The 21956-nt window shown below is 30.5% G+C and overlaps 3 protein-coding genes across 4 annotated transcripts; all 3 read left to right on the forward strand.

Moving 5' to 3' along the window:
• Positions 1-351: 351 nt before the first annotated feature.
• On the forward strand, positions 352-3225 carry LOC145053836 (elongation factor 1-gamma 2-like). The gene is made up of 8 exons (XM_079001944.1): positions 352-511; positions 616-659; positions 1142-1291; positions 1387-1447; positions 1537-1589; positions 1682-1783; positions 1910-2408; positions 2499-3225. Exons 2-8 carry the CDS (start codon positions 651-653, stop codon positions 2876-2878), a joined length of 1254 nt encoding a protein of 417 aa, XP_078858070.1. The 5' UTR covers positions 352-511; positions 616-650; the 3' UTR covers positions 2879-3225.
• A 3258-nt stretch (positions 3226-6483) lies between these two features.
• Positions 6484-9199, forward strand: LOC145053837 (putative elongation factor 1-gamma 1). Of its 2 annotated transcripts, XM_079001945.1 has the most exons (8): positions 6511-6629; positions 6811-7073; positions 7301-7447; positions 7538-7598; positions 7691-7743; positions 7869-7970; positions 8078-8579; positions 8663-9199. In XM_079001945.1, exons 2-8 carry the CDS (start codon positions 6987-6989, stop codon positions 9040-9042), a joined length of 1332 nt encoding a protein of 443 aa, XP_078858071.1. In that variant the 5' UTR covers positions 6511-6629; positions 6811-6986; the 3' UTR covers positions 9043-9199. The 2 variants fall into 2 exon arrangements, with proteins under 2 accessions (XP_078858072.1, XP_078858071.1); XM_079001946.1 differs by lacking the exon at positions 6811-7073 and having other exon boundaries at positions 6484-6629.
• A 4348-nt stretch (positions 9200-13547) lies between these two features.
• Positions 13548-15914, forward strand: LOC145050308 (uncharacterized). Its single transcript, XM_078998581.1, has 3 exons — positions 13548-15291; positions 15377-15581; positions 15659-15914. Exons 1-3 carry the CDS (start codon positions 13548-13550, stop codon positions 15912-15914), a joined length of 2205 nt encoding a protein of 734 aa, XP_078854707.1.
• Positions 15915-21956: the final 6042 nt, after the last annotated feature.

The raw sequence follows: 21956 nt of genomic DNA on the forward strand, positions 1-21956 counted from the left end.
ATTGTTTCAAAATGTATTTTAAATTTAATACGTTTTAATAATTTATAACATGATATCATAATTAATAAATCTTCAAATGACCATATAGAATAAATATTATAATATTAATATCCTAATATTACATTACCATTAATCGAATAACATAAATTTTAACGTTAATATAACAAAAAAAATAGACAAAATTGTATGAACCTTATAAATTTATACATTATTTATGAAATTTTGACAAGTTAGAGAAAATAAATATTATTTGGAATTCTTTTTTAATGTAAAAGATAAAATGTAAAATAAAATAGTGTTTGGAGAATCATGTTTAACTCTATTTTAAGATTAACAGATAGAATGTGTTTTGGAGAATCATGTTAACTCTAGTTTACGTTTAACAGACCGGTGAGCATTGCAGTGCTCTGGTGGTCTACTATGGATAGTCTTACTGCCTACCTGGGCACCTCAATACCAAAACCCTAGATTTCTATTTGTCACTGCTTTGGGAGTAAACGCTGCGTACCAGGTATCGTTCTCTGCTCAATTATATACTCATTGTCCCATTTAATCGTCTTACTCTTCTTTACACCCTGATAATGATATACTGTTAAATTTTTTTTATTACTGTAGATCTCTATCACAAGCGATCGTTTGTTCCTTAAGCAATGGGGCTGGTGAGTTATTCGTTTGTTGCTGTATCAGTTTTTTATATATTTGACGCTTTATCGTACGAATGAGGGTTTCGATGTGCAATCTTCGTGGATCGTTTTGTTTCGTTTACTGATTTTAACTTTTTTTTTGTTCGTTATATGAAAAAACTCGCTGGAACTTTATTGTATATCTCTGCCACTAGAATTTTCAGATATTCATGCTGTTTTGTGTCATCAATCGGCTGTGTAGTTATAGTGATGTACTAAATCTTCTTGTCGATTTGGATGATTTTGTTTCATAATCAACTAGAAATGTTAGATGTTAATCATGCACTTAATCTTCTATTTGTTTATGTTCTGGATGAGACCTAATTTTTATGATTCATTCATCCAATTCAATTGTTGAAACTTGAAACAGCTGTTATTGTTGCTTTACTATTATAAAGTGTGAGGTTTATTGTTTGTTTGCGATCATTTGATACTTACATTCTTGTATCCTGTTGCAGATTATGCATGCAGGGTCAAACAACAAGAACGTTTACAAGACATTAATTGTGGCAGAATATGTTGGTGTTGAGATCAAAATGGCTGAAAACTTTCAGATGGGTGTGTCAAATAAAACTCCTGAATTTCTTAAAATGAACCCTATTGGAAAGGTATTGTTTTCCTGATTTATAATCTGATTAAAACTTTTTACAAAATTCGAAATTTTATTTTTAGTTTTACATGATATGATTCATCATTGATGCAGGTCCCTGTTCTTGAGACTCCTGAGGGCCCTATATTTGAGAGTAATGCGATTGCTCGATATGGTGATGAACCAAAAAGCCATTATTGAGTTGTTTCTAATCTTCTTCTGTTTTTGAGTAATTGGCTTACTTTGTTATGTTTTATGCTGCAGTTGCTCGTTTGAAACCTGGAAATTCTCTTTTTGGTTCTTCCCCAATAGAATATGTAAGTTTTTTTCTTTGTGATTTGTCTAATTATGAAGGAATAGTGATACTTATAACAAAGCTTACCTATTCTTATTAAAATATTTTATACAGGGCCAAATTGAACAGTGGATCGAGTTTTCTACATTGGAGCTTGATGCAAATATGAGGGGATGGGCCTTGCCAATATTTGAACATGCCACCTACATCAAATCTGTTAGTTACTCATGCTCTTGTTTTTGGTTTTGCTTTCTTTTATCGATTTAAAAGTTATTTTTTTTTCTCTTTTCCATGTGTTTTGTGAAATTGTCCAAATGATAATTTTGTGTGCATGTTGTGAAGGCTGAGGAGAGATATATTGCTGCTGTGAAGAGAGGTCTCGGTGCTTTAAACACACATCTTGCTTCACATACATTCTTGGTTGGTGATTGTGTTACTTTGGCTGACATCATCATGACATGCAACTTTGCGATGTGTTTTAAATATTTGTTTACAAAAAGTTTCACATCTGAGTTTCCTCATGTTGAGAGGTATTTCTGGACCATGGTTAATCAACCAAACGTCAGTAAGATACTTGGAGAAATCAAACAAGCAGAAGTTCTTCCTCCCATTCCTTCAGCCAAGAAACCAGAGGAAAAACAAAAATCCGAGCCTAAAAAGGAAGTCAAGAAAGAAGAAGCCCCTAAACCCAAGCCTGAAGCTGCCCCAGAGGAGGAAGAGGCACCCAAGCCTAAGGCAAAGAATCCTCTTGATTTATTGCCTCCAAGTCCAATGGTTTTGGATGACTGGAAAAGGCTTTACTCTAACACCAAAACTAACTTCCGTGAGGTTGCAATCAAAGGTATTTTCTTTTTTGACTTTTTTAAAAAAAAATATATATATCTTCTTCTCAGACAACAGTTGGCTGATATATTTGTTGATTTTGTTGCAGGTTTTTGGGACATGTATGATCCAGAGGGATACTCTCTTTGGTTTTGTAACTACAAGTACAATGATGAGAACACTGTCTCATTTGTGACAATGAACAAGGTTGGTGGATTCCTTCAGCGAATGGATCTTGCAAGGAAATATGCTTTTGGAAAGATGTTGATTATTGGAAACGAGCCTCCATTCAAGGTCAAGGGTTTGTGGCTTTTCCGGGGGACTGAAATCCCAAAATTTGTGATGGATGAGTGTTATGACATGGAGCTTTACGAGTGGACCAAGGTTGACCTCTCTGACGAGGCACAAAAGGAGCGAGTGAATCAGATGATTGAAGATTTTGAGCCTTTTGAGGGTGAAACTCTCTTGGATGCCAAGTGCTTCAAATGAAGGGAAAGTGTTGATAGACAGATACCTATCTTGATCCATCTGGTATTGTTTGTGTAAAACAAAGACCATAATACAGTGATATGCAAAGTTGAAGGTGTCCCACAAGCATGTTTGGCAATTTTACGACTACAAAAGATGTGCTATATTGTAATATCGATATAGTAAGCAAAATGTGAAATGAAAAGCAAGTAGCAACCCATTTAACGCTATGCATTTCAAGTAAGAAAGCAAAAGGTGAATGTAAAGCAAGACATTTTGTTGTAGCCCTAAAAATACTTTGACGTTAATGTTACCAAGTGTAGCATGTGTAATATATATTAGTCTATGCGATTGATTTGTGTGACCAACATCAATAATTTTAGACTCAAAGTTGAAGCTCCAGAACTGGTATTTCCTCTTGTAATTAGGCTCATTTAGTAGCGTTGAGGAAAGAAACTTTTGTAATCATATGCTTAATGCACCGGCTTAAAGCTCCATTGGTCAAGATGCTTACAACTGGTACCTGTTAATGGCTGAGTTCCATGATTTTGGGTCTAGATTGATGCGACTCTCAAAGTTTAAAAAACTTTATAGAAAATTTTCAGGCATTGTTGTAAGTGTGTAATTGTATATGCACAAGCGAGTAATTTATTTTTCACGAGTGTTGCATTATCTAGTCACACTTCGTAACATACGATTTTAGGTAGAGTTGTCTGTAGAAAAAAAATGACCATCAAGGCATACGTCCATGTAATGCTCTTGTCTTATGTATGTTGTGACCATGACAATGAAGAGTCGTGGTTTCATGTTAAAGGATACAAACTGTATTTTCAACACGAGAAGATTGCATTACATTAATAAGATTTTGAGTTTTATTTTGTATTGAATATTATAGACCAACTAGCTAGATAACTCCAATTAGTTGGTCTATAAATTATGTATTTCTTTTTCATTTCATCTGATAATAATATGAAACCCTAATCGTTCTATATTTTTTATTTTATTTTGTTCACATTCATTTTGAGAGATACGCATAGATGCAGATGATATTGAGAAATTAAATATCCTCTTACTTTTTGTTCCTACGTATCTTCTACCCAATAAAATGTAACATTTAATGTTAATTTAATGATTTCTAATGACATTTTATGATACTAATATGACACATGTCATCATTTAAATGGGTAGGAGTATTAATAAGAACAAATGATAGGTGGATATTTAATTTCTCGATGATATTAGCCGGTTTACCTTTTGCATTCCTTCCGTCCCATTAGATGATAAATATCGACTAAAATGCAAACATTTTGCAAATTTAGGCAACATTCATTGGTTTTTACTAAAAAGCACCACAAGTTATTAAATACTACATTTATATTATCTAAAAATAAATGTTTTTTTTATTTGTAAATTTCCATCATGGTTTTAATCTTACAGTAATACAAGATCCTCTACCAAACAATAAAGAATAAATTACAAGTACATTTAGATAGTACCCTTTATCACACAAAGAGAATAAAAGAAGATTATAGTAATATAATATCCGATGTGAAACAAAAAGAGCATAATAACATCACAACAAAATAATACTATCTACCACACAAACAAAATACAATACGATTACTGTAAGAAATACCCTATGTCATATGGAATGAAAACAATAAGATTTCAATAAGACAAGTACTTTATAAGACAAAGATAATACTATAAGACTATAGTTGGATTCAATCATATATCAATAACAAAGAGAAGATAGTAAGATAATATTCTTTTTTCTCCGTTAACAAAATCAATGACTTTATTGTTAATTAGTCCATAATATAAGGACTTTTTTGAAGATTACTATCTAAAATCCTAAAGTTATAAACGATTGTTGGTTTCTTGTCATTTCATGTAAATAATTGATTGGTTTTGTTTGACCATTACAAATTTTAATTTAATATTTGGAAATCAAAATGAAAAAAATAATTACTCAAAATAATAAAACTTTAAAGGTGATATATAATAAAAGGAAATCTTTAATAAAGTCTTAATATTTTGAACCAATTTACAATTTTGTCCAATCTTTTATTTTCTGAACATAAAAGTTTCGATTATTTTATATTTTACTCAAACTAACGAAACAATCCTTATTTTTTTACAACAGAAAATGACAAATTATCGTATAAAATTAGATAATCAGGACTTTTCTATTCAAAAAGTAAATGTTATGATTAAACCGTAAACAGACCCAAAATATTGAGGCTTTATCGGAAATTTCCTTATAATAAATGAATAAAATTGAAACATTATTAAACAAAAAGAGTTAATTCTACAGAACATAAAACTAAAATAAGTGAGTAGGATAAAAATGGTTGATAGTATTGACCCAAAAATAATTCACTATAATAATAATAAAAAAAAAAACACTTTTTAGGTGATTTTTAATATTCAGTAAAAAAAACTTTCAATGGAGATGATAAGTTAGAACAAATCATTTTAATTCATTTTAAGGTTATTTTGAGTAATTATTTTGACCAAATGCAGCGAACGGGTCGCAGGTCAACCCACAACACATGTATTGATCTCTAAAGTACAAGATCATGCCAAATACATTAAAAAACTACAATACCAAAAAGTGTAGTTCGATTGTCAAACAACAACTGTTCATAAATTGATGAATTCAAACACGCCACGATCATTGATACTAAACTCGCAATCGCTTAGCATATAAAATTTACTATCATTAACAAGAGCATGATAATTTTTTTACAATATCAAATAATGATGTTTAATGTCATGTAATAGACTAATAATAAAGTAAATTTACTACATTAAGTTAATTTATATAGAAATAAGAAAAATGTAACATTGCATTTGAAAAGTCAAACATGTTTTCTAAAGGGATAATAACTTAAAACTCCCATAGTCTTCATCCAAGAAAAGTAACGAGTCCCGTTCGGCGGAAGAGCTCTTTGTGGCTAACTGGCTCGGAGGTATTATATATATATATATATATATATATATATATATATATATATATATATATATATATATATATATATATATATATATATATATATAGTCATTTATGTTTTTTTGTATATATTTAATCACTTATCTTTTTTATTTTGTACACATATGACCATTACATTTAATGATCATATGTGTACAAAATAAAAAACATAAGTTACCCTTTAAAGCATTATCCTTTTTCTCTGTATCATGGTAATCAAATTCTCCTTCCAATTCTTATTTAATCACCTAAAAGTTTGTCTTATTAATTCATTCATAGTAAACTAGTTTTTTATAACGGCTTTAAAACAACAATTTAATCGGTTTATGGCGTAACAGGTCGGTCCAATCCAATTTGTAAATAACAAAAGGGATTTAAAGCCAAAAACAATATTTTCTAAGACAAAAATGTGAAATGATTTAATTATAAAGAATATTCTTTATAAGTCATATATTTTATATTTTTTAATAAGAAATATTCTCTATAATTAATGAATTAAATAGTAATATTCACCTATATATGTATGGTACATGTTTATAAAATCTAATAACCAAATATCACTCTTAATTGACCGTTATTTTTTACCGTTCAATATCCAACTGGTCGACCAACCTGGTTAACCCGGGTTTTAAAACATTGTCTTAACTCTTAACCCTAACAAAGTTCGTCTCACTCTCTTTAAACACTATACACTCTTGGATTTTCTTTGTTACTCTAGATCGATATCAAAAGGCGGATCATTCCTTTGTTCCTCTTGTCATTTAAGCAATGGTGCTGGTGAGTTTTTGTTGCTTTGTGTTAGTTTTAATTAGTTGATGCTTTTCTTAAGTGGAGTTTGTTATGAATCTCTTGTTTTATATACAAATCGTACAGATGTGGGTTTTGATGTGCATTTTTCGTAGATTGTTTTGTTTAGTTTACTGATTTTAACTTTCTCCCTCTTTTTCGTGATTTGAAGAACTCACCAGGACTCCAATCATTCACTTCAGCTACTCTAATCTTCGACATTGCTGTGTTTTGCCTTTTGTGTAATCAATCGATCATGCTTTGGCTCTGTAGTTATAGTCGTGCTGGGCAACGGGTCCAAACGGGTTAGGGTTTAGAACATTTAGAATATGTCGGAGCTTAAGCAATATGTTTCTATTTAGCATGATTATTTGCTCTATTCTGAATGTTATTTGTGGTTATATCAGCATTTTCAACCTTATGTTCTCTATTCTGGTACGCACTTAATTTTCTGTTTTGTTGAAGTTATTTTAATTGTTAAAACTTCTGTTGTTGTTGTTGTTGTTGTTGGCTTTATCTTTATGCTACTTTGTGGGGTAGAATAGATGTCTTAGCTTTTGATATATGAGATGTGAGGCTCTATTGTTGGTTTGAGATCCTTTGATATTTATATTCTTGAGTCAACTGATTCCTTTCCATTTGATGTATTGTGCTTGTTACAGATTATACATTCAGAATTAAACAAGAATGTTTGCAAGGCATTAATTGCTGCAGAATATGTTGATGTTGAAGTCAAAATGGCTGAAAATTTTCAAATGGGCAAGTCAAATAAGACTCCTGAGTTTCTTAAGTTGAACCCTCTTGGAAAGGTATTGTTTAATGGTTTAATCTTATTTATACTTCCTACAAAAATTCAAAACTTTTTTTTTTTAAATTTTTTTACACCATATGATTTGCAGGTTCCTGCGCTTGAGACTCCCGAGGGGCCTATATTTGAGAGTAATGCAATTGCTCGCTATGGTGAGGGACAAAATAGTCATTAACATTTCTAATCTTTTTTTTTAATTATTATTATGGTGATGGTTCTTATTTTGTCATGTTGTTTGTTGAAGTTGCTCGTTTGAAGCCTGAAAATACTCTCTTTGGATCTTCACCGATAGAATATGTAAGTTTTTTTGTGTTCTTTAATGATACTTCTATATAAAAAAGATTGTTTAATTTAAAAATATATATATATATATATATATATATATATATATATATATATATATATATATATATTTTATATAGGGCCAAATTGAGCAGTGGATTGACTTTTCTGCATTGGAGCTTGATGCAAATATGAGAGCATGGGTCTTTCCAAGACTTGGATATGCCACATACATCAAATCTGTTAGTTACTCCTGCTCTTTTCTTTTGTTTTTTTAATATTATTCTTTTGCTAGTTTGATATTTTTTTTTGAAATGGTCTATATGATAAATCTGTGTATGATTTGAAGGCTGAGGAGAGTTATATATCTGGTGTGAAAAGAGGTCTTGGTGCTCTAAACACACATCTTGCTTCACGTACTTTTTTGGTTGGTGATTCCGTGACTTTGGCTGACATCATCATGACATGCAACTTGGTGAATGGTTTTAAATATTTGTTTACAAAAAGTTTCACATCTGAGTTTCCTCATGTTGAGAGGTATTTTTGGACCATGGTTAATCAACCAAAGTTCAGTAAGATAATTAAAAGAATGGGAGAAGTCAAGCAAGCAGAAGTTGTTCTTCCTTTTACTTCCACCAAGAAACCAGAGTCCAAACCAAAATCCGAACCTAAAAAAGAAGAAGCCCCTAAGCCCAAGCCTGAACCCGAAGCTACCCCAGAAGAGGAAGAGGCACCCAAGCCTAAGGTAAAGAATCCTCTTGATTTATTACCTCCAAGTCCAATGGTTTTGGATGATTGGAAAAGGCTTTACTCAAACACCAAAACTAATTTTCGTGAGGTTGCAATCAAAGGTATTTTCATTTTTGGTTTTATTTTTTTAAATATCATCTATTCAGACAACAGTTGGCTGATTTATTTATTGATTTTGTTGCAGGTTTTTGGGACATGTATGATCCAGAGGGCTACTCTCTGTGGTTTTGTAACTACAAGTACAATGATGAGAACACTGTCTCATTTGTGACAATGAACAAGGTTGGTGGATTCCTTCAGCGAATGGATCTTGCAAGGAAATATGCTTTTGGAAAGATGTTGATTATTGGAAACGAGCCTCCATTCAAGGTCAAGGGTTTGTGGCTTTTCCGGGGGACTGAAATCCCAAAATTTGTGATGGATGAGTGTTATGACATGGAGCTTTACGAGTGGACCAAGGTTGACCTCTCTGACGAGGCACAAAAGGAGCGAGTGAATCAGATGATTGAAGATTTTGAGCCTTTTGAGGGTGAAACTCTCTTGGATGCCAAGTGCTTCAAATGAAGGGAAAATGCTTCTAAGATTATTGAAAGATTACATCAATTTTAGGGCCGTTTACACATAGAATGTTCTGTAAATATCTAGATATTTAACTTGATGATTCTTTGTAGTTGATCGCAACCGTTGATTGATTTAAATAGATAATTGGTATTTTGGTTGAGGAGGGTGCCCATATAAGGAGGTGACTCCAAGCCGATTTGGGGCCCTGGGCAAAATTGAAAATGAGGCCCTTTAAAATTCATAAATTATAGTCTTTTTTTAACATCCAAATATTTTATATAGTAAAAGGTTAAACATGGAGCAAGCAAATATAAATACATACATGCAATGAGAATGTGTGCTCCCAAATTGTGTATGACTTATCGTTACTAAGCCAAATAGCAATGCTATTGCATATATGAGACTCTTCAATATCTCATAAGAAAAGCCCTACATTATAATTATTGAAACTAAAAATAACCTGCATCACATTAGAAAATTATGGTCAAATAACTAAATTTAATGAACTAAAAATCACATGCATTCCATGTTTGCAATAAAAATCTCAAACTAAAACCCCAAACATAAATCAATCATCAAACATCTATCAGACCATTTATACGAAGAGCTAATATGTTCATCAAACATCACAAACCAATATGAAAGCATTTTTCAAGACCCAAAGGATGAACTCCTTTTAATAGGTGGTTCGAACATTGTCGGTCTCTAGCCCAATCAATTTATACCCTTTAATCCAAAAATTCAAAAGGACGTGATAGAGAAATGCATACAAATGTTGTTCACGTCAATGAACACTATAAATCAAGCTAAACCAAAATAAAAAATCAATACATTTGAAATAAAAACAAACCAAGGAAGACTGAACACCGATTTGAGGTATATATATACAATCGCCTTAGAATGTTGGGAAGCTTGAACTCGGTGAAACGAACCAAGGAAGCTTGAACAAGATGAACTCGCCCCAAAGCACAATGCATAATCGACAAAAGCCCTAAAACAAGAAGTGAAGTAGCTTTGGGAAGACGAATCAGTTGCTTCTTAAAAGCTAAGAAATCCCTTTGGAAATCACAAGTCACATTGGGAAGGTGATTCCGATTAAATTTTTTCTTGAAAACTAAAAAAAAAAAAAAAAAAAAAAAAAAAAAAAAAAAAAAAGTCAGCTTTGGGACTTGGGAGAAGGACCTCCTAAAATGTATCATATATAAAATAATATCCAAAAGTAGATTAAAAAGAAAAAAGCATAATTTGAACACGGGACATCTAAGAATGTTGCAAAGGGCCTCAACCATCTCAACTACAAAAGCATTTGTTTAATTTGTTGCATAGTATGTTATATAATCTTAAACTATATATGTATTAATCATAATTTGTGGGGGCCCCGAGATTTGGCGAGGCCTGGGGCGGTCGCCCAACTTGCCCTCCCTCTAGGGCCGACCCTGGAGGTGACCTACAATATTCCTAATACATATTGCATCCGACAATCTTATTCTGTTGTGGCGTGTGATAAGTAATTATTTGATGTATGATGGCATGTACCTGGAAATATGTGTTTCGTTCAATGATTGAACCCAACTCGTAAGCATTATCACTCCAAATGATCTTAATTAGAGATACATATTGAGTTTAATGAGTGAAGTAAATGTTTTAGGGAGAAAGAATGCATCACTTTTACTTTTCAACAGATGTACCTATTTATGTCGCATGTGTATGTGTACATGAATTTGGTAAAAGAAGTTTTAGCTGAATGATAGATACTTTTTGGAAAGGACAAACGATGTTGTCTAGCTTGAGAACAAATGATACAAGAGTCAAGACATGCATGGCCATATAAAGAAAGATTGTGTAAAATTTTCTTAAGTTTGTCAAGAGGAACATGACCAAAACGTCCACGTCACATAACCAAAACGTTGATGTCACGTAGTAAAGAAACATAAGGAAAGACTTGTTTTGATCTCATTGTGATAAAAAAAAAAAAAAAAAAAAATACAAGTCATTTATTTTTTGTGGAAATTTGCCTTCCAATATATTCAAGTCATCAATAGTTCAAAGGTTAAAGATGTAACTTGTTCTTATGTAAATTAAAGAGAACACTGTAGGGAATCATTGAGTGTCAAATTGCATTTAATCCATATTTTCAATTTTTAACTACTAACATCTCATATCTATATTTATATCTATATTTATCTATATCTATATCTATCTATATATCTTATAAAACTAACATTTTTCCTTGAACCTTATGCATTTGAAACTCCCAAAACATTACATCCATTTGAAATTTCCATGACTTTTCATATTCTTTCTAATAATGATTATAAGTATGTTAAAAATGTTAAATAAATATCAAACCTAAAGTGTAATCATATATAAACTCAATATTAAAATAATATATTTATTTTTATTTATAAAGTTATGTCTTTAACTTTTAACATATTATATTTTATTTATTAATTTTAAAATGTTGTTGTATGTAAACCTTTATCATTTTGAAGCAACAACTTTTGAACTGTTTAGATAAAATACTTAAATTTTTAATTTAAATATAATATTACATGGTCAAAATAAATATAAATTTTAGTTCAACTTAAACAACGCAAACAATATTTTGTAAATACTTCAAAATGACAAATTGTAGTGTCTTTCTAATAATGATTATAAGTTTGTTAATAAAGTTAAATAAATATCAAACCTAAAGTGTAATCATAAATAAAATAAATTTTAATATTAAAATAATATTTTTACTTCTACTTATAAAGTTACGTCTTTAATTTTTAACATTTTATATTTAATTTATTGGATTTATATTCAGTTTAAAGCTACGACTTCTGAACAGTTTGGATAAAATACTTAAATTGTTAATTTAAATATAACATTACATGGTCAACTTAAATATAAATTTCAGTTTAACTTAAAAAAACCCAAATAATATTTTGTGAATAATTAAACTTGATAAATTGTAGTGCTAAATGCAAAAACTAAATTTTAATATCAATTTAACCAAAATATTTCCTAAAGATATTTTTATAATCATTTAAATTTTCAAATAAGTAGCTTAAAATAATTCACAATAACGATAGTTAAAATTAACTTTTTATAAACGATTATATTGTTACCTTTAAAAACAAAAACACAATTTTTTATGTTTTAAATAATTACAATGATAGAAATTAAAACGTTAAACAAATAAATATTAAAAAATTAATTAACAATAACAAATAACATTAAATCGTATATTATTTTTATTTTCTTTAGTGAATAACCTGTAGGTAGAGGTCATTCAAACGATTACGATTATATAGTTATAATAGATGTATATATTATAATATAATTCAAAATAATCAATATATTATATCAATTTCGTATACGAATTATTATATCAATTTTAACAATAATGTTATTGTTATATTTAAGAAAACATATATTTGTACAGATTTCAACCAATGTTTTAAAACCCGGGTCGACCCGGCTGGTTGAACCGGTTGGACCGTGACCCGGGATAGAAGACGGGTTAATCGAGACCGGGTTTTTGTAAAAATACCGATCGAATCGAACCGGTCGGGTTTACCATAAACCGCGGTTGAACCGGGTATTTTGAACCGGTAAAAACCGGGTTGGCCCGTTTATTAGGGCTTGCTTAATTAGTTGAGTATCTTGTATCGCTCCAGGCCACAAAAGAGACTTCCGTTCTTCGTTCTTCTCTGGGAAACGAAAGCAGCAAGTCGCAAATTGACTGGTGAGTTCCATTCTCCGGCGACTTCATTCTCCGGCGACTTCCATTCTTCTCCCACCTCCAGGTGAGTTTCCGATTTCCTTTCTTTTCTTTTTTCTTTTTATTTTTGCTGCTACATCGACTTCCGATTTCCTTTCTTTTCTTTTTTTTTTTTTGCTGCTACATCGACTGGTGTTTCAGAAGTGCCTTGGTTGTTCCTTCTCCACCTAAACCCAATGCAGTGACCTCAACAGCGACTGCAATGCAGTGACTTTTTTTTTTATTAGCTGTAGAGACTTTCGTTCTTTTGATTAGCTGTTATGAAGTTAGTTTTCTTTTGGCTGTGAAAGACTGAAATCAATTGACTGTGAAATCAATTGCTAGATTTGTTTTATTTTCTTCTCCAATTTTCTTTTCTTCTCTAATTGACTTTGAAATCAGGTTATTTTCTTCTATAGCTTCAGATTAGCTTTTCTTTTGAAACAAGTGATAGATTTGGTTAGTTTATTTATTGTTAATTATAAATTACAGTTCATTTATTGTTAATTATCAATTACATGTGATAGATTTGGTTAGTTTATTTATTTATTGTTAATTATCAATTACAGGTGAAATCAATTACAGTTCATATATTGTTAATTATCATTGTTTCAATGTTTTGTGACAAATTTGGTTAGTTTACATTTCATTTATTGTTAATTGGTCATTGTTTCAAGGTTTTGATTATGTAGATTATGAAATTAGGATCCAATTGACATATGTTTATTGATTATAAAATTACTTTTCAATGCAGTTAGATATGGAATCAAGGGAAGAACAACCATTGCAAGCACAATCTCAAGCTCAATCTCATTCTTCGGTTCAATCAAATGTACGAACAAAGACGAATATAGCATGGGAACATGTTACTCAAGTCGTTGATGAGAAGAGGAAAAAGGCATGGATATGTAACTTTTGTCAAAAAGTTATAGGTGGTGGTGGAATAAACAAGGTTAAGAAACATCTTGCTGGTATTAAAGGTGAGGTAGTAGCATGCCCAAAAGTTAGTCCAGAAGTGCGGTTTACAATGCAAGGAAAGTTGAAAGAGACTGCCCAAAAAGAAAAAGAAAAACGTACCACTAGTGTTACTATCTTGGATGATGATGAAGAGATGGAGGAAATAGAAATGTCAACTGTGAAAAAGGGTAAAAGGAAATCTACTTCAAACTTGCATCCATTTTTTACAAAAGGAATAAATGATCCTTCCCAACCCACTATCAAATCTGCAATGCAAAGTAAGGCAAAAATACATGATGTGGATTTAGCTATTGCTATGTGGTTTTATGATGCATGTATACCTATGAATGCTTGCAACTCTCCTTTTTTTCAACTTATGGTAGATAAAATAGCAAGTATTGGTTATGGGTATAAAGCACCTAATTATCATGCTCTGAGGGTTAATTTATTGACAGATGCAAAAAAGTCAGTTTCATTGATAATTGATTCGTTAAGAAGTCAATGGGTTGATACAGGTTGCACAATTATGAGTGATGGGTGGAGGGATGTTTCACAACGACATTTGATTAATTTCTTGGTTTGTTGTCCGAAAGGGATATCATTTCTTAAATCTGTTGATGCATCTGATATAGAGAGCAATGCTACAAATTTGTGTAATTTGTTTGCTGAGATTGTTGAAATGGTAGGAGAAAAAAATGTGGTTCAAATGGTAACTGATAATGCTGCTAATTACAAGCTTGCTGGTACTAAGTTATGTGAAAGATATCCTTCTATTACTTGGTCTCCATGTGCAGCGCATTGTCTTAATCTTGTATTAAAGGATCTTTCAGAATTGGATAATGTGAAAAGTTTGGTCAATCTTGCATCGAGGGTTACTATTTTTGTTTATAATCATAAGTGGCCCTTGGATTGGTTAAGAAAGAGACCCGGTTGGAAAGAAATTATCCGTCCAGGTGCTACTCGGTTTGGTACCGTGTTCATAGCATTGCAAAGTTTGTATGATCATAAAGAAGATTTACAAGCAATGGTCATATCTAATGAGTTTAAGAAGATGTTGAAAGTGGGAAATGCGGTTGAATGTAAACAGATTGTCTTGAATGAAATCTTTTGGAAGAATTTTTTGATTACAGTGACAGTAATGACTCCTTTGTTAAAGCTTTTGCGGTTGTGTGATTCGGATGAAAAAACTGCAATTGGTTCTGTTTACGAGGGAATGCGTCGGGCAAGAAGACGGATTAAGGAATTGTTTAAGAAGAAGAAGGAATTATATAGGCCTTACACTAACATAATTGATAGTCGTTGGGATAGGATGTTAAGAAAAAGTATTTATTGTGCGGCTTATTGGTTGAATCCTGTTTTCCAATATGATCATGCAAATCTTTGTAAGAAGAATGAGGTGTTTCAAGGCGTTCTTGAAATGGTTGAGAAGACTTTTAAAGGTGCTGACGTGTTAAATATTACATTGAATTTAGGGAGGTTAATTCGTGATGCTGAAGGTACCTTTGGTAGATCTAGTGTTGTTGCTTCTCGTAATCTTACTCGTCCAGGTATGATTTAAATTTAATGTGTCATTATTATATATAAAATATTCTATTATCTAATATATTTTTTTGCTAACTATATCTTTTGTAGATGAGTGGTGGAAGTTATTTGGCGGAGATATTCCGGTTTTGCAAAAGTTTGCTATTAGAATATTAAGTCAAACAGCATCTTCTTCCGGTTGCGAACGTAACTGGAGTGTATTTGAAAGGATTCACACGAAACGGAGGAATAGATTGGAACATCAAAGGCTAAATGATCTTGTATTTGTTCATTACAACTTGCGTTTACAAAATAGGTATGGTAACTTGCTAAGATATACTATGCTATAAAATGACCAAGTTATACTTGAGATTTTTTTGAATGTTTTTGTAGATTGAAGGTTGATATGAGGTCTTACGATCCTGTTGACTATGAAAATATTGATAAGACGAGATTTTGGGTGGTTGAAGAAGAGCGGGAAGGAGAAATTAATTATGATGATTTGGAAAATATGCTTGATGAGCAAGAGCATGAACCAACTTCTGAATCACAAGGTGACCATGTTGATCATGAAGTTGATAGTGAATTTCAGTTACTAAGTGACCGCGAGATCGATGCTTATAATACTCCAATTTCTCAAGATCCATGATTTGGTTTGGTCGTAACGTGTTTGGATTTGTCTACAACTATGTTTTCTTTTGTTATTTATACTTTATGTTGTTGTTTGTTGTGTTAAGATCGATCTATAACATGTTATTAATACTCTATGTGGTTGTTTTTTGTGTTAAGATTGTTTTTTGTGTTTAGATTAAACTTTGTTGACATCAAATTATTGATATTATATGTCTATGTAGTATGCAAGAAAGCAAAAATATATGAAAATAAAAAAATGCCATAAACCGGGTTGAACCGGTTGACTCGTGAACCGGTCATCACACCAGGTCAACTAAAAACCCGAGTTTTAAAACATTGATTTCAACTATATAAATGAAGCATTTTTCCTTTCACCATGTTCATTTGAAACTCCCATGCATTTTTCCTTTCACCTCATTCATTTGAAACTCTCATGACTTTTCAATTTATTTCTAATAATAATTATAATTTGGTTAATTAGGTTAAATAAATATCAAACCTAAAATGTAATCATATAAAAACTAAATTTCAATATTAAAATAATATATTTACTTCTACTTATAAAAACAAAAATACAATTTTGATGTTTTAAATAATTACAATGATAGAAATTAAAACGTTAAACAAATAAATATTAAAAAATTAATTAACAATAACAAATAACATTAAACCATATATTATTTTTATTTTCTTTAGTGAATAACCTGTAGGTAGAGGTCATTCAAACGACTACGATTATATAGTTATAATAGATGTATATATTATAATATAATTCAAAATAATCAATATATTATATCAATTTCGTATATGAATTATTATATCAAATTTAACAATAACGTTATTGTTATATTTAAGAAAACATATATTTGTAAATATTTCAACTATATAAATGAAACATTTTTCCTTTCACCATGTTCATTTGAAACTCCCATGCATTTTTCCTTTCACCACATTTATTTGAAACTCTCATGACTTTTCAATTTATTTCTAATAATAATTATAATCTGGTTAATTACGTTAAATAAATATCAAACCTAAAATGTAATCATATAAAAACTAAATTTCAATACTAAAATAATATCTTTACTTCTACTTATAAAGTTATGTTTTTTAACTTTTAACATATTATACTTAACTTATTAGTTTTAATATATTGTTGGATCTAAACCATTATCATTTTAAAGATACAATTTTGGAACAATTTGTGCAAAATACTTAAATTATTAATTTAAATATTACATTACATGGTCAACTTAAATATAAATTTTAGTTTAACTTAAGCAATCCAAAGAATATTTTGTAAATAGTTAAAAGTGATAAATTATAGTGTCTTTCTAATAATGATTATAAGTTGGTTAATACGGTTAAATAAATATCAAACCTAAAGTGTAATCATAAATAAACTAAATTTCAATTTTAAAATAATATATTTACTTCTACTTATAAAGTTATGCCCCTAATTTTTAACATATTATACTTGATTTATTAGATTTAATATGTTGTTATATGTAAACCATTATCAGCTTAAAGCTACAACTTTTGAATAGTTTAGACAAAATACTTAAATTGTTAACTTAAATATAAATTTCAGTTCCACTTAAAAAACCAAAGAATATTTTATAAATAATTAAAAGTGACAAATTGTAGTGATAAATGCAAAAACGAAATTATAATCTCCATTTAATTAAATTATTTCATAAAGATATTTTTATAATCATTAAAAGTTTTCAAATAAGTAACTTAAGATAACTTACAATAAAAATAGTTAAAAATAACTCTATATAAATGATTTATTGTTGCCTTTTAAATCAAAAAATAATGTTTGATGTTTTAAATAATTATAATGATAGAAATTAAAACAATTAAAAAATTAATTTTGAAAAACTAATTAACAATAACAACTATAAATAACATTAAACCATATATTATATTTAATTTTATTTATGTGTAACTCGCGGTTATAAGTTATTCAAACGATTGAGATTATGAAGTTATAATAGATGTATATTATCATAAAATTCAAAATAATCAATACATTATATTAATTTAGTATACGAATTATTATATCAAATTCAACAACAACGTTATTGTTATATTTTAAAACACATATATTTATAAAGACTTCAGCTATATAGGTATTTATGCGCATTAAAATGTCAACTTAAATATAAATTTCAGTTCCACTTAAAAAACCAAAGAATATTTTGTAAATAGTTAAAAGTGATAATTTGTAGTGATAAATGCAAAAAATAAATTGTAATCTCAATTTAACTAAAATATTTCCTAAAGATATTTTTATAATCGTTAAAAGTTTCCAAATAAGTATCTTAAAATAATTTACAATAACAATAGTTAAAAATAACTCTATATAAATGATTATATTGTTATCTTTAAGATCAAAAAATAATGTTTGATGTTTTAAATAATAATGATAGATATTCAAACATTAAGCAAATAAATTTTAAAAAATTACTTAACAATAACAACAACTATAAATAACATTAAACCATATATTATATTTAATTTTATTCATGTGTAACTCGCGGATAGAAGTTATTCAAACGATTGAGATTATGAAGTTATAATAGATGTATATATTATATATAATTCAAAATAATCAATATATTATATCAATTTAGTATACAAATTCTTATAACAATTTTAACAAAATCGTTATTGTTATATTTAAAAAAACATGTATTTCTAAAGACTTTAACTATATAGGTGTTTATGCGCAACGCACGGGTATTCGCCTAGTATCATTAAAAATTGCATGCTATGTCTTTAGTACACATGAAATCATTATATTGCCTTTTATATTTTGTATTTCAGTTTTTAATATTTCTTTATTATTTATAAATTAAAAAATCGAATTAATGTGATTTATAATTTAATGGGTCCGACAATCTCTCATACTCCCCTTTTACCTTCCCCTCCATCCCCTTCTTCACCATACTCCTTTTCCGGCTCCACTACCACCCACCTTTAATTTTTTAGCACCACTCTCACCTCCGACGACGATTAAATCCTAACCATCAAAGACTACTTCGTTTCCCTTTCCGAACAGGTCAGACACATAAATGCACACCACACCAAATTTGATCTCCAATAAAAACCCAAAATCCGCAACCATCTGAAAAATTATAGTAGGGGCGATCATTAATTTGGTATCCTAATATTATTCATCCAAAGAAACAAATGGGTGATACCCTAGTCTAAAACTTGATTTAAAGAGAGGGGGAGAGAGAGAGAGAGGCGATTTCAAAAACCGATTTTTGGGTTGCAAGGATGGATCATTACATAAACATATATTGATCTCATAAAATCGATCCACCACCACCAAACCGATGATAGATTCTCCATAGGTTGTGGGTTGTAGGTTCGATTCTTGCTGCAAAATAGTCGAAGATGTTTGAGCGATGGTGCATATCTATAGCGACGTTTAGTGGTGATATCGAAGACGGTGGTGGGTAACCCTTTTAATGGCAGTGATGGTGATGGTGACAATGACTGTGGTTGTTCTTGTTCCATGATTTATAAATTTGGATTTTTAGAAGGGGTGGGGGATGGTCTCTGAATGAAGATGATGTAGTGAGGTAATGGTTACTGGAGGAAGATGACGTCAGAGGTAGTGGTCGTCAGAGGAAGATGATGTTGATGGTTCTTCAAGTTTAGAGATAAGACAAGGAAGTGGGAGGTGCAAATAGAAAGATACCATGTGTCACACCCCCAAACCAAGGATGGCGGAAACGTCTGGGGGTGGAGGACTTCATGTACAGTATCACAACAACGTGTATAATAGTGCTCAAAGTAAATACAACCGTCATAAATATAATTGAAAAAGTTACACCAAAGTATATGTTTACATGTTCCAAAATCAATTACATTATGATGAAAAAAATAAATTGTTGACGGTTTAACGTCCCATCCTCAAAGCGCTGAAGTTTTCCTGTTTCACTGATTTCCTGAGAATACAAGTAGTTTTGAAAAAGTGTCAACCTTTAAGTTGGCGGGTTCATAAGAGTTTTGTTTGAAGTAGAAACCGTTTTCCTTGTAAAATCGATAGAGTTTGATTTCCAAAAAATCCAATATTTTCTTAGTTAAGTGTGAACAAAATATTCCTATATGATGTGTTAATGAACCCTAGAATGACCCGTAGATTTCCCCTATAATCGTCCAGCGTATATAAGTTATATAAGATTTAAGTTCGATAAAACGTTGAATATAGTGGGTCTGCCCTAGGTCCACAACCCAACGAGGAACAGGAGATGAGGCGGGCACCACCAATTCTAAGCCAATCAAAACTAATTTCTTATATGACTCAAGTATATACGCTCAACGATTATAGTTGAAGTCTAACAATTCTAGATGAAATATAGTTTTAATATCATAACAACTATTTTATGTGAACCTGGTACTTTGGAATGTACCCCATTTGTAGTTAAAAACCCGGTACTTTGTATCTGTACCCCTTTTTGTATAAAACCCGGTACTTTGGAATGTACCCCATTTATATGAAAACCCGGTACTTTGTATCTGTACCCCTTTTTGTATAAAACCCGATACTTTGTATATGTACCCCTTTTTGTATAAAACCCGGTACTTTGTATCTGTACCCCTTTTTGTAATTAAAAACCCGGTACTTTGTATTTGTACCCCTTTTTGTATAAAAACCCGGTACTTTGGAATGTACCCCATTTATGTGAAAACCCGGTACTTTGGAATGTACCCTATTCATGTGAAAACCTTTTGTAATGTAAATGATCATAACTATACCTATTATAGTTTATCAAAATGTTTGAAATGTATATGCAACCTAACTATACTTATTATAGTTGAGTATGTTTGTTTGTGGTGTATAAGAACCCTTTCTATGTAAGTCAAATGTATAGTACAATATAGCTATGTTTACCTTGCTTTGTTTTGTACTAATGGTTATGATGGATGATTCTTATAAATTCAGTAAGTAATTTCCTATTATATAAATATATCGTTACAAGAAATACATGTAATATATGAAGTCATCAAAGATTTAACACTTTGCTCAACATGTTACAAAGTGTTTTGAAAATTATAAGTTGTTCACTAAATTTAACCTTTCTACACTGTTTTAGAAAAATCATACGAAGTCGAAAACTAGATCCATAAATTCTGAGAGTTCCTAAAATGTGTCTAGTTTACTCATAATTTTTATCATGATTTTTGGAAGCCTTTAACTTGTATTAAAATTCTCATATTCACAGACTGGTCCGGATTTGTATTTGAAAATACATGCTGTTTTGAAAAAATCACCATAAATTGTAGAAAAATCGTGTAGAGATTTGCAAGTAGTCATTTTAAAGCTAAGAAGTGGAACTACTTGCACCTAAAACAGTTTTGAAAACTAAAATGGTTAAGTTGTCCAAAACAGTCCGTGAATGGAGTTGAACTTTTAACTTGTATCCCCCCCCCCCCCTAAAAACTTGAGAAAACATGAAAATGTAGGGGTATGAAGTCACCTTGAGTGATTTCAGAAGATGGATGTGATGGGTTTTTGGTCATAAGACATCCTATGTGCTCATACAAACCCTAATGCTTGGATCTAGGTTTCTCTATTGTACATGCTTTGAATCCAAGACTATAAACCCTAATTCTAGCATATGGAAATCAATATTAACATATAATTAGGTTTAAGAACATACCTTGATTGTTATATAGCAATAACAATCCAATTCCTCCTTGAATTGACCTTGGAAGGCTTAGAGTCACAAGTGTCACTCCTCTAATGGCTTACAAACACCATAAGCAAGTGGAGAAGGTATAAAGAGAGAGGAGGGAGGTTAGAATTCGTCCTTAGGACTTCTTGGGAAGGGTTGACCGAATTCATAAGCCTTAGGGGGTTTATATAGGTGTAAAGATTAGGGTTTTAGTCCTTATCCTTATCTAGTTGCTTGTCCACCAAGCAACCATAAGATAAGTCCTAGAAATCCTTATCCTAGTCAAATTCTAAGTGATTATCACTTCAAATTCGTCCACCATATATATAAGATAATTCTTACCTTATTTTGTAACTATCACA

Source organism: Lactuca serriola, chromosome 5 (assembly GCF_051521515.1).
Source record: "Lactuca serriola cultivar US96UC23 chromosome 5, Lser_US96UC23_V15, whole genome shotgun sequence".
NCBI classification, from domain to species: Eukaryota; Viridiplantae; Streptophyta; class Magnoliopsida; order Asterales; family Asteraceae; genus Lactuca; species Lactuca serriola.

Coding starts and splice junctions, on each gene's coding strand:
- LOC145053836 (XM_079001944.1), top strand. Junction 1,292..1,386: donor AAATGAACCCTATTGGAAAG/GTATTGTTTTCC, acceptor TCATTGATGCAG/GTCCCTGTTCTTGAGACTCC. Junction 1,590..1,681: donor GTTCTTCCCCAATAGAATAT/GTAAGTTTTTTT, acceptor TATTTTATACAG/GGCCAAATTGAACAGTGGAT.
- LOC145053837 (XM_079001945.1), top strand. CDS start 6,987: ATGTTTCTATTTAGCATGATTATTTGCTCTATTCTGAATGTTATTTGT. Junction 7,599..7,690: donor TAATGCAATTGCTCGCTATG/GTGAGGGACAAA, acceptor TGTTTGTTGAAG/TTGCTCGTTTGAAGCCTGAA. Junction 7,744..7,868: donor GATCTTCACCGATAGAATAT/GTAAGTTTTTTT, acceptor TATTTTATATAG/GGCCAAATTGAGCAGTGGAT.
- LOC145050308 (XM_078998581.1), top strand. CDS start 13,548: ATGGAATCAAGGGAAGAACAACCATTGCAAGCACAATCTCAAGCTCAA. Junction 15,292..15,376: donor TCGTAATCTTACTCGTCCAG/GTATGATTTAAA, acceptor TATCTTTTGTAG/ATGAGTGGTGGAAGTTATTT. Junction 15,582..15,658: donor AACTTGCGTTTACAAAATAG/GTATGGTAACTT, acceptor ATGTTTTTGTAG/ATTGAAGGTTGATATGAGGT.